We start from the raw sequence: 15205 nt of genomic DNA, 5'->3' as shown, positions 1-15205 counted from the left end.
TCTCTCTGCTTGCTGGTATTATATTGATCGTACAGCAAAAATAAATAAATAAATAAGAAAGAAGAAGAAGAACACGTTCCTTCATGCTGGGTTCAGCTCATAAGTGCATTCATTGGAATTGTATTGTATTGTATGAAAGGGCATTTGTACCTTTGAGGATCTCTATAAGGAGAGCAAGGTGCCATCAGCATTATCATTATGTTGGCTTGCATCATCTCCATCTCTGCAAGTTGAGATGTTCTCAACATAAAAGGATATCGCCCCGTCATTATGAACCTCTTTCTAGTATCGGTGGCACGGTTTCGTCTCCTCCTCTATACTGAATTTGCACAGAAATTTACTTCTATGAGGAGGGTTCTCTCATTGGTTGATAATATTATTTTCGTCTTCTTGTTTTGATCGCATCAACAATGATGTTTTTGGAAAAGGGAGCAGATGATATTCCAGAACTCCCCTCTTTGTTTCATGTGGCCTTTTCCCATCGTTCATGTTCTGAATCAAGTCCCTTCTAGATATTCAACTAAGTATTTCAAATCTGTCACATCCCCATCATCTTTCATATGCCAAATCAGTAATTCCAGAACTTTATGCACCCACTCTATGTGAGGGCCCATCTTATCTCCAACCACAAAACTATAAACTTCATTTCTAATTTCAATCCAACTCTTACCCACTTCTTTCTTGTTGTCCATCCCTTTCATCAGCTTCCTCATTTTGGCGAACTCGTTCCATTTGCCTTCAGCTGCATATATATTCGACAGCAACAGATACGTCCCCGCCATATTTGGCCTCATATCCAGTACTCTCTGAGCTGCCAAGTTTCCTAGATTTGAAAGTTCATATTCTTTACAAGCTCCCAAGAGGGCACCCCAAACAGACTCGTCAGGTTCGAATGGCATGCTCTCGGCAAGTTGAAAAGCTTCCTCAACTCTCCCAGCGCGACCAAGCAAGTCCACAACACACCCGTAGATCTCTTGATCGGGGTTAAGTCTGTAATCCTCCAGCATTGATCTGAAATATATTAGTCCCTTATCCACAAGTCCAGCATGGCTACAAGCACTTAGAACTGCCATGAACACTATCCGATCAGGTCGAATTCTGCTTCGAACCATTTCGTCGAACAACTTAATGGCCTCTTTTCCATACCCATGTGCTCCATACCCAATCATCATGGTAGTCCACGAAACCAAGTCTCTTTGAGTCATATCACTGAAGAGTTTGTGTGAGTCATTTACATTTCCACACTTTGCGTACATATCGATAAGTGCATTGATCAATGCCACACTCTTGTCAAATCCTCTGCGAACAATTCCGCCATGAACCTGCTGTCCACAGCTTAAGACTGCTAAATTGGCACAAGCAGCTGTAACACTTGTGAATGTAAAACAGTTCGGTTCGTAACCTTCGCACCCCATGTGCGAAAACAAACGTAGAGACTCGCTGGAATCTGACCTTTCGTACCCTGCTATCAAGGTGTTCCATGTTATCAAATTCTTTACAGTCATTTCACCAAAGCATCTTTTTGCATCGCATAAACAGTTACACCTGCAATACATGTCAAGTATGGAGTTCATTACTGGAACATCAGAGTGGAGACCGTATTTGGTGACTGCTGCATGTATTTGCTTTCCATACGAAGACGAACCAATCGAAGCACAAGCTCTAACCGCAATGGAAAAGCTAAATGAGTTTGGTTCAACATCTTCCTGTGGCAAACAACATATAATATTACATAAAAATAAACAAATTATTTAGGTAAAATTATATGATTATTTCACTATATAGTCTCTATACTCTAAAAGTTTTTAATATGTCCTTAACCTTTCATGATTGTGTCTAATAAGTTCCTGCCATTAATTCGTTTACCACTTACCTGAAACGCTAATTGTGTATAATTTAAGGAAAATATAGCAGGCTGATTTAGAATTTTCCTTGGACCTTAAATAATATCCTCTTCATGCCATGTAAGTGTTTAAGTAACATAGATAACGGATCATAACATGCCCAAGAAATCGACTATGGCACTTTCTTCACGTAAAATACATTGCTGGAATAGACCTATAAGGTTGTTTAAGCTATAGGTTACCAGCAACATTTGCCTGAAGACTTGAAGCCCACTATAACCATCACCTCTATGAGTGAACGCTGCAATCAAAGTAGTCCATGACACAGCAGTCTTCAGAGGAATATCATTAAACACAGTCAATGCGTCATCCATGGTAGCACAAGTAGCATACATGTCCAAGAGCGCATTCCCAACGTACATTGACCTGTCGATACCAAGCTTAGTCGCCAACCCATGAGCCAAAGCCCCACATGAAAGAGCCTCCATACCTTTGGAAGCTTTAAGAACACTGGACATAGTGAAGGCATTTGGCTCAATTTCACTCCTCATCATCTCGCAGAACACAGCCCACGCTTGGGCATAGTGATTGCAAGAAGTAAACCCAACAATCAGGGTAGTCCAGGCAACCACATCTCTTTCAGGCATTTCATCGAACAGGTTGCGAGCTTCTTTGGTTAGGCCTTTGTCGAAGTATGATTTGATGAGATTTGTGGCCCAAATGGAGGGTCCTTTTGGTTTGAAAGGTGGGTGTGGCTGGATAGTGGTGGAGCTGTTTACCCCTTGAAGAGAGTTTCTTACTAACAATGGAATTGGGTGGAAATGCGTGGAAGATGCCAGTTTGTTGGCACTCATCCCTGTTGTGTCGTTTCTGATCAAACCTCGGAGCTTCAGTTCATTTTTTAAAGGAACTGCAATGGGTTTGTATTCTCTTTCCAAAGTGGGACACTTGTGATTTCGTTCTCCCAATTTCTTTTGAAGGTCAACTTCTACTCTATGTTTGGTATTGGAAGGTTTCGTTTGCATCTATCTAATCCTTGTATCGGAAACAATTACAAAAAGTCTAAAACTTTAATAGTTAGATTTATTTAGTCCCTCCTCGATAAAAGGATTTATATTTCTTTTAAATATAAATAAATACGAGGGGATTTAAACCACGAGTATTAAAAGAAAAGAATAGATATTTTAATTATTGAGGAATGCTCATGTGTTGGGAAAAAAAAGTTTCTAATAAATTCTTACTTTTATTTATTTATTTTCGCTTTTTGAAATAAATAGAAGTGCAGTTGGATTAGCGAACATAACCAGTGATAATTGACACAAACCTCCGACAGTTGGATTAGAAGAAATCTGATGCTCCTCTCTCTTTACAAGACAAGGAAGAAAATCAAAAACCAAAGTAATGAGTTACCTATACTAAGGATTTTCTTAGCAAGGAAATGATCGGCCTCATTTAATTCCCTACCTACATGCATGAAGGAGATAGAAAGAAAAGGGTTTGCAATCAACTCGACGGATCACCACTAGTGAGTTTGATTCCACTTGAATCCGACTCAGACTCAAACTCATCCTCTCTGCCAGACGCACGCTTCCTTGGATGACTAGGATTTTAGATGTTAGCGGATAGTGGACTAAGTTTCTCGGGGGTAGAAGACAGTGCTGCAAGAATTATATTACATTTTGCTTCCATGATGAATAATATACCAGGATTCATATAATCAATTACATCATATACATCTCTAATGTCTGTGAATTCCCCAATCTACATCCATTCAACCCACATAATTCTTAAATGAATAAGAATAGTTCCATGGTCTCATAGTAGTTAAAAAAAAATTAAAAGGCTAAATCGAAGCATAGAGAATTATTAGAAGGTCAATCTTTACCGACCTTTAATTTAAATAAATCCGAGACGAAGAAATGAATCTTCTTATCCTCTCTCTTATCCTCTTTTATTCGATTTTCGAAGATGGCTGTAATCCTGGATTCGCTCTCTCCTCCAATTCACTCCCTGAGTTCTTCAATTCGGCGCAGGATTCCGACCACTCTCCCTTCTCCTTCTCCGCGGTGGCCCACCGATTCATTCCCTAAATCTCGCGCCTCACTCATTTCTCAATCTCAATCTCAAACGGTAATTCTTCTACTTCTCGTCAACAACTGCTCTCGTTAATTTCCAGAAATCGATTGGTTTTGTTATTGAATTGCCTTGCCTGAATCACTTGTTACTTGCCTCTCTCGCTACACCTTTCTTCTAATATGTAATCAGATTAAAGCTCTTGCAGTTCCCAGGAGGAGTGCAATGGCGTTGATCTTGTCCACTTGTATTTTCTCCAATACCAATACCAATACCGCATTGGCTGACCCGCCATCTCCTGGGTTGCTCGAATACATCGACACTTTCGATGGCTATTCGTTCAAGTACCCCAAGAACTGGATCCAGGTCCGAGGGGCGGGGGCTGATATATTCTTCAGGGATCCGTATGTTCTTGACGAGAATCTTTCGGTGGAGTTCTCCTCGCCGTCTTCCTCCAGGTACAAGAGCGTCGAGGACTTGGGGCCTCCTGAAGAAGCAGGGAAGAAAGTGCTGAAGCAGTATTTGACAGAGTTCATGTCTACCAGGCTTGGGGTCAGAAGGGAATCCAACGTTCTTTCTACTTCTTCCAGAACGGCGGACGATGGCAAAACTTACTACCAAGTTGAGGTAATCAATGCACACACAAGTTTCCTGGTTTAATTCTTCTTCCACTTGCTTGGTTTTGGTCCATTTTGGTGAAGAACTCAAATTGTTTCATTTTTCTCTGCAACTCTGGATGGAACTGACCCCTAAGTTAGAAGTTAACATGTTGATTGGCTTTTTTTTTATCTCTACAATCTCTAATCTTGCAATTATGATGTGGGTATCAGGTAAACATAAAGTCATATGCAAACAGCAATGAACTGGCAGTAATGCCGCAGGATCGGGTGGTTCGTTTGGAATGGGACCGAAGATATCTTTCGGTTCTTGGAGTCGAAAACAGTCGGCTATACGAGCTGAGATTACAAACCCCAGAAAATGTGTTTGTAGAAGAGGAAAATGAGCTGCGTCAGGTTATGGATTCTTTCAGAGTCAACAGAGTGAATGCATGAAGTGAAGAAACACAAAAAGGATTGTGGCAACTGAGGCTTTTGTTTTCAGATGTAATAGCTGAAACATTGTACTTCGTATCACCAAATCAAATTGCTATTGAATTGTACAATTTGATATTGTCGAATCCCTGTCTCACTAATTTAACATTTCTTCATTCCTTGATAAGAAAAGGGAACCAAAGATCGACACTATCAATTTCACTGAAACAGGAATCACTTCTGAGCTACCAAAATGCATCATTTAGACAAACTTTACAACAGGGGAGGTTTTTCTGGTCTGCTACACTTCTTTCATCGTTCATCAGATCATGCTTCGGTTCACAAGTTTTAACAGAAAATTCATCACAATAGCTTATGACCGGACTTCGAACTTCCCTGCTCGTGTGAGAGCTCGAAAGCCTTTGTAAGGATGGTTTGGTAGGTTCTTCACATCAAGTTTATCTACTTGCAGGCCAGAGAGGACGATGCCCATAATCTTAAAACGCACTTGAAATGTTGGAAATACATGAAGCTGTTGTAACCCTGTCTCAAGTGTTAATGTTCCAGACATTGATGGGGTTTTATCTTTTGGCATCTTTCCAATTGTCCAAGAGCAGATCTGTAGAAACAAGTTCACAAGAAATTACAGAATTCCATCCTTTTTATCTTTTATCAGAAACGAAACTTTATTGATGATTAGTAGATTATGAAAGAACAAAAGGAAAAGAATAAAGTATCCCCAAAGAAACAACAATTCAGAAACCAAATCGACTCATTAAGACAAAGAGGGGGAGAGGGGGAGAGGGGGGATTTACTGTGTCACTTTCTCCAGAAGTACATAAACATCTTAAATCAGCTCAAAATCATAAATTTGGACACTTTTTTTTCTTTAAACATTTGGGATGGGGATTAAAAACTCTGATCTTACGGTTGATAATGTATGCTTTAATCGGCTATACTTAAGTCAACAATTTGGACTTTTTTTTAGCCCAATCAACCAAGAGAAGAAACCTGCTTATATCTTTTACTAGTTGATATAACTCCTTTTCTTCAATTTAACTAAATATAACATTTTTCTGAATACAAAGTGATGCAGCTGTTACCTTATTAGATAGGATGTTCACTGTTCCATAATTTGAAGTTAGGTCAGCAGATAAAACGCATGAGGGCAATTGAAACTGCACGTCTATTGAGTCGATTGGCTTTCCAGGATCATTTCGAGTTCCTACTAACACACTGATGCGACATGTTCCTGCATCTGAGGTAAACTGAGGCTTTACATATATAGGAGTATTCTTCAACTTTCTAACCCTGAATGGAAGTGAAATTGATTTGGTAAAGAGGGATGGAATCCTAATAATTGACATCTAAAGTACTGGAAAAGTAGATTTAGAAAGTATCTATATCCCCCATCTCAAGACAGAAGCACTTCAATTTAAGAAGTTAAAATATAGGAAAGACATTCTTTAAGTCAAATATACCTGTAACTCATGAGCTTAAACTGTCCATCAGGAGGCACGAATGACAGGATCTGATGGGACTCCCATGGGCGAAACCGAACACATGGGTGGAATCTCACATCATCAAGGATAGAAGGGTTTGTAAATGAAAGAGTCAAATCAGGGAGACCTGATAGATGAGAATTTACTTGGACCTCACCATAAATTTCACACTTGACCAAGTGGCCATCCCTGAGCATCACAGTTCAACAGCAAGATTGAATAAAACAGTCTACTATTGTCATGCACTTATTATTCATTAGAACTTTTATTGAACTGCATTGGTCAAAGGTGTACATATTAAAGATCACTAAATTTTGTGTACTATATGAGTCAGAAATCAAACTAAAATTTCTCAAAATAACAAATTTTAGTTTAGGTGGTAAAAGTATAATTCCTGGATGGAATAACTACAGATATTTATTATGTAAATGAAAACTAAAGACAAGCTTTGAGGACCTGTTTAGAATTGCATCCATCTCTTCCACAAGATCAACGTTAACTTCATTTTTAGCATATTTTGGATCTGTTGTTCTCCATGGAACATGAGATGCAATTGCACCCGGAAGGGTGTCGCTCACATTAGAACTGTTACCAGTCACAACACTCAATACTTTACTGACAAGATTCGGTGGAGCTATGATTTCTCTCAGGATGTTAGGTTCTGTAGTGAGGGGGAAGCCATTGTCTATCATCTCATCCAGAAGCTACAAGTTGCAATGGACAAACAATTACTTTTATGTATAGCCAAATTAAATTATCAATTCAAAATGAAAGATCGATAAAAGAACAGAAGAATATCCGAGAAATACCCAAATAACATCCACTTTTTTCTTTTGTACAGGCAAGAATATTAAAATGGATATCCATGACCAGAGAAAGACTGCATCTAAAAAAAGGATAGAGAGAGGCCTGCTGGAAATATGCCTAACGAGTAACAACTAATATGTATATTAGTTTCATCTGTTAAACCACCACTGAATCCAAAACACTAAAGATCTCATTTGATAACCATTTCATTTTTTGTTTTCTATTTTTAAGAATTAAGTCAAGAAACACTACTTCCAGCTACTTCCAGCTATGTGTTTCTTTGAATTGTTATTATTATTTTTTTAAAAACGTTTTCAAAATCTATGTCAATTTTTTAAAATAAAAAAGTAGTTATCAAAAACTTGTTTTTATTTTTTGAATTTGGCTAAAAATTCATGTGTTTTTCAGGGAAGGTGAAAAACCTAGTAAAGAAATGGTAAGAAATCAAGTACAATTTTTAAAAACAGAAAACAAAAAACGAAATGGTTACCAAACGGACCTAAGCTAATAGGTTAGAATATTTTAATCTTTTATTGATATTCTTAATACTCTTCTCACTAATAGGGTTGGAAATTAAGATCCAACAAGTGACTATCAACATTAATAGGAGATAAAATATAGGAGTTCGAATACAGCCTTGCTAACATGATATCATGTTAAACTACCACTAGACCAAAAAACTTAGACTTATAGGTTACAGTTCAATCTTTTATTCGCATTCTTTTAACAATTCTTACTAGCCTTTTATGACCCAAAAGCTTGGCCCCTTTCTCTAGTTTGGCTTCCTTTTGTCGAGCTTTTTTTTTTCTTTTTTGTAGGAGGCCCTAGTATATTCTTTCATCTTGCTCAATGAAAGCTCTTTTCTTAAGGAAAAAAAAATGATACACGCAGACCTGTTTGAAAGTTACTCAGAACTTACATCAACAGAGAACAAATTGAAACACGCAATTTCTTCTTAAATCAAAATCAGCATGGGGATATGGGATAGGGGAGGGTACCTCATATGCAATGACAAAGTTATCCTTGATCAAATCTTCATTTAACTCCCCAAGATAATCTGTGAGAACATCAGCCACTCTGCAGAGAAACTAAGGATCAAAAGTTAAGGACTCTAATAGTCAACCTCATTTCTTGCTCATTCTACTACATAAGAAATTTACCTCAATTCCCATTAGAGGTGGCATTTCAACTTGGGTGCAGGCCAAGAAAGTGATCCCCTCGCGAACAATTTGGAAAAGATAATGTGTTGGAGAAGCAATTACTGGCTGCAGCTAAAAATAAATGAAAAAACATAGAATGGAAATCACGCCACGAGCATAAAAAACCACTATATCTCCCATGAATTACTAGAAAACGAAGTTTCAAATAAGCCCACTGCCACAGCTTAACTTTGAACAGTACTTGAAAATAAAAGATCCAGTCTCCAGATATCAAAATGTAAAACTGAAAGAACAAAAGAATTCACAAAAAAATCAAGTCTGAAGGTACCTTGAAGGAATCACCTTGAGATAGGGATTGCTCCCAGAACCAGGCACATATAGATCGGTCGACACGATGCCCAGTGAGCTGTTTCTCCAATATAATCTCTCTGCGAAATCCAGGAGTAAAAGATCAGAAAGTGTAAAGCATTTCAATTCGAACGCAGAATTGATGGGCAGAGCTAAAATTGAATATCGGGATGATCTACTACTGGTTGAAGGTAATCAAAGGATTGAATGTCTTACCCTGAATCGGATAGCAGAAATATGCATTGCAACATCTCTCACTCGGAGTATGAAGATGGGAAATGAGGTTTTAGCGCAGAATCTGCCAACAATCGAATGATGATTGAGATTGACTGATGAACTACGGAGCAGAGGAAGGAGTTGTGTTTTTCTTCGAAGAAAAAAAAAAGAACATTTTGCACCCACAAATGCAACTTCACAACTTGTATTTTATCAATTTTTATTTAACTTACCATTTCATCCGATTCAACCCAAATCCGAAATTTAGGTAAGTATTATAATATTTACCCTCTATGCAATTTTTTTAATTTATCCATTAGTTTTTGCCAAAATATAATATAAAACATTCTAAAAACTCATAAAATCAAATTTTCCATCAAATTAAATTAAATTTGATTAATATATAAAATTCACCGTTAAATAACGGGCATGAGTTCGAATTTCCTAGAGAATTGACACTAAATATATATTTTATAATTCATTGGACACGTGATAATATTTGGGAGAGATTTTCAACAAAAACCTATTAGAGAGTTTGAGCACAAAGGTATTAGAATTGTTTTTTTTTCTTCCTTTCTCTTGCTTGAAAAACTTCCAAACTATGTCAAAAAGTCCTAATTTATTTGAGTAATTCTCAACTTCATCTTTAATCTTTTAAAATTTTTTTATTTTGCGTTTGATGTATTAAAAATTATCTATTAAATTTTTTGATATAAAAAAAATAATGTTAAAATTTATTAATATAAAATTGGTGTCATAAAAAACATGCCACTTACTGATGAATAAAAAAAGCTATCCCCCTACCATTACTGACAGCATTTGAGCATGATGATGAAGCAAGCATATAAATGGTTCTTCCATTGCAGGTGCCTAGAAGAACTGCTTGGATATAGCAAAATTAATGTTTTTCTATGATTAATTTCATTGGATTTTCACAATACAAATCAATGGAAAAAGGAAGTTGTACAAAATTATTCAATCTCTTTCTTTCTTTTTTATATCCAAAAAAAAGTTCAGAAGGAACCCAATCCGATTCAGTAAGGCCTACTAAAATAATGCACATTTACATGCCTTGAGAGCAGCTGCTCAACATCACATCACATCATATCATCTCTCTTGTGCCACTGCATTAATTTCTTCCATCTGCTTTCACATGCTACGGATGCCTCAAACAACACTAAAAGCTGATTGTAATGTAGAGGAGAACTGAGACGCAATGGTCTGGGTTGCAAATTGTTGCAACTGCTTCTTGGCATCTGAAAAGTAGAATACAAATTACAAAAATTTGAGCCAGCCACCATAGGAAGATTGTATAATGACTGTTACTGTTAGTAACAACATGAGCCCTAATGGCAATATCTTCAAGCCTAATCACTCTTAAAAGTAAAGTGTAGAGAAGAAAAGGGAGGGTGGAGCTGGGTGCAATTTCACATGTCCAGCAGAAATAACTCATCAGTTTGGGTGCCTTGCTTCCTTTCTCAAGCAGGCAACTTTGAGACCACAGGTCCAAATCATGGTGACCACTAAAGTTTTAATCAAAATTTTGAATTTTTGAGAAAAATGAAAGAAGTAAAAAAGCATGCAAAACAACAACCCAAGAAAGGATACAACCGAAATGACCTAACAGAATTAATCAAGGGGCACATGAGCTAGCCCAGACACCCACAATCATCAAAAGCAATAACATGCATAAATAAACAAAAGCGAATGCACATCCAGAAGGGTATTTGATTTTTATATTCAAATTGCTTCTATCTATTTTAGGAGACCGAGGAGACTGCTGGATACTGAAGTAAAAAATTGCCCCTATTATGGATATCCTTCTGAAATTGTTAGAAAAAGGGTGATGATAACTTGAAAGAAAAAGAAAGACTTTTGTTATCTTATTTGTGCACACAGACATGACTTTCATTCTTCGCCAAAGTATCATGTTTTCATGGGTTGCTCTTTTGGTTTGAAGTTATGGTGGAGGTCTTTTGACATTTATAAACTTCAAGCTATCATGCTGAGAAGCGTCAAGGAGCCATTGTTCATCTTTTGGGTGGTATTATGCTCAAGGATGAAAGAAAATCTGTGGCTTCATGGGATTTTTGGCTATTTTGAGGGAAGTGTTTGGACTTAGAGATGTAGAAGATTATTCCCAGGCCTACAAGAGAACTCTTTGGGGATTCACAGGATTTTACTATTTTTGTGGCTTCCTCATGGAGTTCCTTGTCAAAAATCTTCAAAACTATCAAATTTGTTGTATTTCGATCACTCTTTTGACTTGATGAGACCTTACCTCATTTTACATATTTCATTCTATCAGTGAAACTTGTTTCCTGGAAGAAAAAAAATAATTTTTAAGGGATCATTGAAGAAATTAATGCATCTGTGAATTAGGCTCCAACCATATATATAAGAACTATTTGAATCAGTATGCATTGTGTATTTGTCTGTGTAAGAGGGCTACAAGTTACTATGATCCACAACAAGCATAGAGGTCAGAATAATACAAAAACATAACAGAGAATCAGAGATATCTATCTTCTCGCAAAGGTTACAGTAAATATCCTTTCCAGGGCCAAGATTTAAGCATCAAGTCCTTAATGAACTCAATATATTCTAACTAATTGAAAATTAAAACACCGAATAAACAGCAGGCAGGGTCTTACAATGGAATATTAATTTTATAAAATAAATTTCCAAGACCTTCAAAAGAATTCAGAAATTTTTTCATGGAAAAGAATCCAGAAGTTATTACCAATAGGGAGAATACAAGAAACAATAAATCAGGCTTTGCAATGCTTGTAAGAACACTATTGGAATTTTGTACCTCGAGGAACTTATTGTTTACCTTTACGACATTTTGTAAAGCCAATAATGTTCGCAACGCTCAAAGTCAAACAAACTCCTACGACAAGGAGATAATCAGCTTGAAACTTTATCAACGAGAATATTCCCAGCACAGTCCATGCAGCTGCCTGTTATTCACCAGTTCAGAAGCATGAACAACTATACGTGAATATTAAATATCATAATCATTTAAATTATGCTGACAATCCTATTATTGGACCAACTATAACCAGCGGGGTCATCACATCACAGTCCAAGAACCCAAGTATGAATATGTTCATCCACCTGTACAGAGTCAGAACCAGCCTTCCTTTTTCTTCTTTCTTTCTTTTTATTTTTTACTTAATTTTTAGTTTTTACATACATTAGCTTCAAAATGGAAACACATAAAGATCCTACACGGCATAACGCATAAAAGGTTTTGTGACCTTTAAAGTGATGGCCTTACTTCATTTGCTCAAATCCTTTTTTTTTTTTTTTTGTGTGTGTGAAGAGAGACAAGGGAATCATTAGAAATGGGGATACCAAGAGCAATAGGATTACCAAATCTATCAATTCTTAAGCTAAGTAACTAAATTATTAGATCAAGATCATAAATTATAATTATAGTTTAACCATTAAATTTGCTTCTTTAAATAAATGTAACCTTTTAAGATCAACTAAATCAGAAAAGTAGTTGATAATAATGTGAACTTTTGGTACGTTATTATTAATTTCATTATATGCTATAAAGTTTCCAATTCACTCATGAACAATTACAAAATTATTACAAAATTCTGACTTCTTTTTCTTCAATTCGGATTTTTTTAAATCCATTAAGCAAATAAGATGCCTGGTGAATATTTATTAGTTAAACAACTACTGTTAGTTTGAGCGTCAGTTCTTAAAAACATGACCTGATATTCTAATAACAAAATCTTTTTGCAAGTTACCGTCAAGGAAAAAAAATGCTAGTAAAATATTTTGCACCCTTTAGCAAGGTTTAGCATCTTTTAGGTGTATAATAACCAATACCCATGATCTACTTGAAAATAAAAAAATTATTTGAAAAAGCGTTTTTCTTAAAAATACATAAGAAATTATTGAAAGAGACTGTCACAATGTAGTTTTACACCATTAAATGTATGAGAGAAAATTTACAAAATGTATTTTGAATCTATATGCAATAGTTAGGGGCATACAGATTTCAAATTTGCATCTGACGGTTATTGGGGCAGCCACATTGTGGCACCCTGCCCCTAACAAAAGAAAGATGGAAGAAAAAAATCAAAGTTCCTGGCCAGATTTAGACATGCATCTAAACTCCAACTAATAGATCATCGTTCTGTTTCTAGTATCATACCTGCTGCTACTCGTTCAAATATGTATGATAAAGTTTATGTATCAACACCATCAAGCTTAGTTAATAAATTAGTGCAAATTTACATGATAACTATATTTGGGATCACAATATTTTCTTACCGTAAGGTACAAGGTCCACCAGAATAGCCAGGAATCTTTCTTGTTCATCCGAGACAATGACTAGAGCATAACCAAGGATCCATGTGCATTAGAAGGGAGAAATAGCTATTCAATGGCTATCCTGGTAATATAAAGGAGAAGCAAGTTCTGAAAATGCAAAAACTGAGCACTCACCTCTTGATCAAGGCTTTCAAATTTCCATACACTCTCACCCAGATCATTTATTTCATTCCACCACCTCAAACCAACCAGAATACGCCCACTCACATTCTTTACCACCCAAAAATCGAGAGCAGCAAGGAAAACAGTCACCACGAAAATGATAACAAAACTATTGAAAAAGAGAGAGGAAAGTATGTAAAAAGCCAATGCTCCAGCCTGTCAAACAGAACCACGATCATAAGAATCGCAGGAAGCTCAGGTCATTTACATATGAAGTCTATTAATATCATAGTTACATAACCGTACCTTAAAAAGAACATGAAAGAAACAAGTCTTCGGGTTGGCATAATTTTCCACAGGTGGCTGCACGTAAGAGAAGGATCATATGAGTCGAAAGGCAGTAATGACTCAATAAAAGCCTTCCAAATCTGGAAGGCCAATGGAACCCTGATTTCATACATCGTGCATCAAAAACTAGTAGTCAAATGAAATGCGGGAAGATTTTCATTTCATTCAGCGAGGTATAATTCAACCAATGATCATTTAAAAATCCTCCATAATCTACCCGTCGTCAGCTCAGATCTAACAGGATTAAACATTAACTTCCATTTGACATTCCTACCGTCGGTCCTCGCAATCAACTCAGCAACCAAAAAAACTAACCACCATTGTATCCCCAGTAAAACAAGGCAAAGAAGCGGAAAGATTCAGATTGGATCTAACATCCAACAAGCCCAAGGAGGGGAAAACGCCATAGACAGAAGATTAACAACATTTGTAGGCACGTAAAGATGACAATTCAAGAAATTAAAGATGGGGAAAGTCTCACAAAAGTTGAACCTAGTCAAATTTACCTGGTTCGGATCCATGATCGAGAAATTGAAGAGATACTGCAGAAAGTATTTAGGGGGTATGAGCTGAATTCCCCTTCAAGATGCAGAAATGAAGAGAAAACGCCACTCCCTCCGTCGCTCTGCGCTCGCCGAGGGAAATTCTACCAAAGAAAAATATTTCAATGCCTAATTTTATTTTTATTTGACGTTCGATTCAGTTTTCATTTCCACGACTTTTTTTTCTTATTTTTTAATTTCTTAAGTCATACTTTTAAATTTCTCTAAATAAGCATTCAGAAAAAAAAATTGTTAAAAAACAAATTTTTATTTTTTTTGAAGATGTCAAAAAACAAATTTGATCCTTGTTAAATTAACGTTTATTTCATGAACTTTGTTTAAGAGCGATTGAGTCTCTTTGGTAACAATTTAGTTATTGAATTTTAACAGACAATTTAGTCCTTACATAAAAATTTAAGAGTCGATTTTTATTATATCATGATTTAATCTTTATAATTTATGAACAAATTTGATTTTTTCATCGTTCATCAATCTATATATATAAGAAATCTAACAAGAAAAAATCAGGATAGAAACTAAGTAGTTACAAACTCAAACCTACAAAAATTAAATTGTTATCATTTTCGAAAAAAATAAATTGTTAAATATTGAAGTGTTGTTTGTTTTTCGGGAATGTAGATGATCGTCAAATGCCCGGAACCACGTTTGTTTCATAGGAATATTTTTAAAGATATCCGAAAATATTTGGATAACCACGTTTGTTTTGCACGATTTATTATTAGGAATGTATTAAATTTATAGAATGTTCCAAAAATGTCCACACAAATATTTATATAATTTATAAATTCATTTAACATAATAGATTTATTTGGATTAATTTAATAGTTTTATTTTTTATATATTATCTTATAGAAC

General features: G+C 35.9%; 4 protein-coding genes across 9 annotated transcripts; 1 reads left to right on the top strand and 3 right to left on the bottom strand.

The window, feature by feature from the left end:
• Positions 1-60: 60 nt before the first annotated feature.
• Positions 61-2930, bottom strand: PGN (Tetratricopeptide repeat (TPR)-like superfamily protein). Its single transcript, XM_022301320.2, has 2 exons — positions 2087-2930; positions 61-1706 (listed from the first exon to the last, which is right to left on the bottom strand). The coding sequence occupies exons 1-2, from the start codon at positions 2867-2869 to the stop codon at positions 498-500; spliced, it is 1992 nt and encodes a 663-aa protein (XP_022157012.1). The 5' UTR covers positions 2870-2930; the 3' UTR covers positions 61-497.
• Positions 2931-3767: 837 nt separating this feature from the next.
• PPD1 (Photosystem II reaction center PsbP family protein) lies at positions 3768-5094 on the top strand. Of its 3 annotated transcripts, none has more exons than XM_022301340.2 (3): positions 3768-3974; positions 4110-4544; positions 4748-5094. In XM_022301340.2, the coding sequence occupies exons 1-3, from the start codon at positions 3813-3815 to the stop codon at positions 4967-4969; spliced, it is 819 nt and encodes a 272-aa protein (XP_022157032.1). In that variant the 5' UTR covers positions 3768-3812; the 3' UTR covers positions 4970-5094. The 3 variants fall into 3 exon arrangements, with proteins under 3 accessions (XP_022157032.1, XP_087980838.1, XP_087980839.1); XM_088124712.1 differs by having other exon boundaries at positions 3833-3974; positions 4126-4544; XM_088124713.1 differs by having other exon boundaries at positions 3833-3974; positions 4117-4544.
• On the bottom strand, positions 4991-9180 carry ZIP4 (Clathrin adaptor complexes medium subunit family protein). 4 transcript variants are annotated; one of them, XM_022301331.2, is made up of 8 exons: positions 8982-9180; positions 8746-8845; positions 8418-8528; positions 8256-8345; positions 6907-7154; positions 6430-6639; positions 6052-6259; positions 4991-5567 (listed from the first exon to the last, which is right to left on the bottom strand). In XM_022301331.2, exons 1-8 carry the CDS (start codon positions 9014-9016, stop codon positions 5322-5324), a joined length of 1248 nt encoding a protein of 415 aa, XP_022157023.1. In that variant the 5' UTR covers positions 9017-9180; the 3' UTR covers positions 4991-5321. The 4 variants fall into 4 exon arrangements, with proteins under 4 accessions (XP_022157023.1, XP_087980835.1, XP_087980836.1 ...); XM_088124709.1 differs by having other exon boundaries at positions 8418-8522; XM_088124710.1 differs by having other exon boundaries at positions 8760-8845; positions 8982-9158.
• A 691-nt stretch (positions 9181-9871) lies between these two features.
• LOC111026030 (golgi apparatus membrane protein-like protein ECHIDNA protein) lies at positions 9872-14463 on the bottom strand. The gene is made up of 6 exons (XM_022303995.1): positions 14294-14463; positions 13746-13802; positions 13452-13655; positions 13278-13337; positions 11818-11944; positions 9872-10237 (listed from the first exon to the last, which is right to left on the bottom strand). The coding sequence occupies exons 1-6, from the start codon at positions 14306-14308 to the stop codon at positions 10149-10151; spliced, it is 552 nt and encodes a 183-aa protein (XP_022159687.1). The 5' UTR covers positions 14309-14463; the 3' UTR covers positions 9872-10148.
• Positions 14464-15205: the final 742 nt, after the last annotated feature.

The sequence above is a fragment of the Momordica charantia genome (genome assembly GCF_013281855.1).
Source record: "Momordica charantia cultivar OHB3-1 chromosome 6 unlocalized genomic scaffold, Mcharantia_2.0 BLBB01000006.1, whole genome shotgun sequence".
Taxonomy (NCBI): domain Eukaryota; kingdom Viridiplantae; phylum Streptophyta; class Magnoliopsida; order Cucurbitales; family Cucurbitaceae; genus Momordica; species Momordica charantia.
This window is presented reverse-complemented; position numbering and strand designations above follow the sequence as displayed.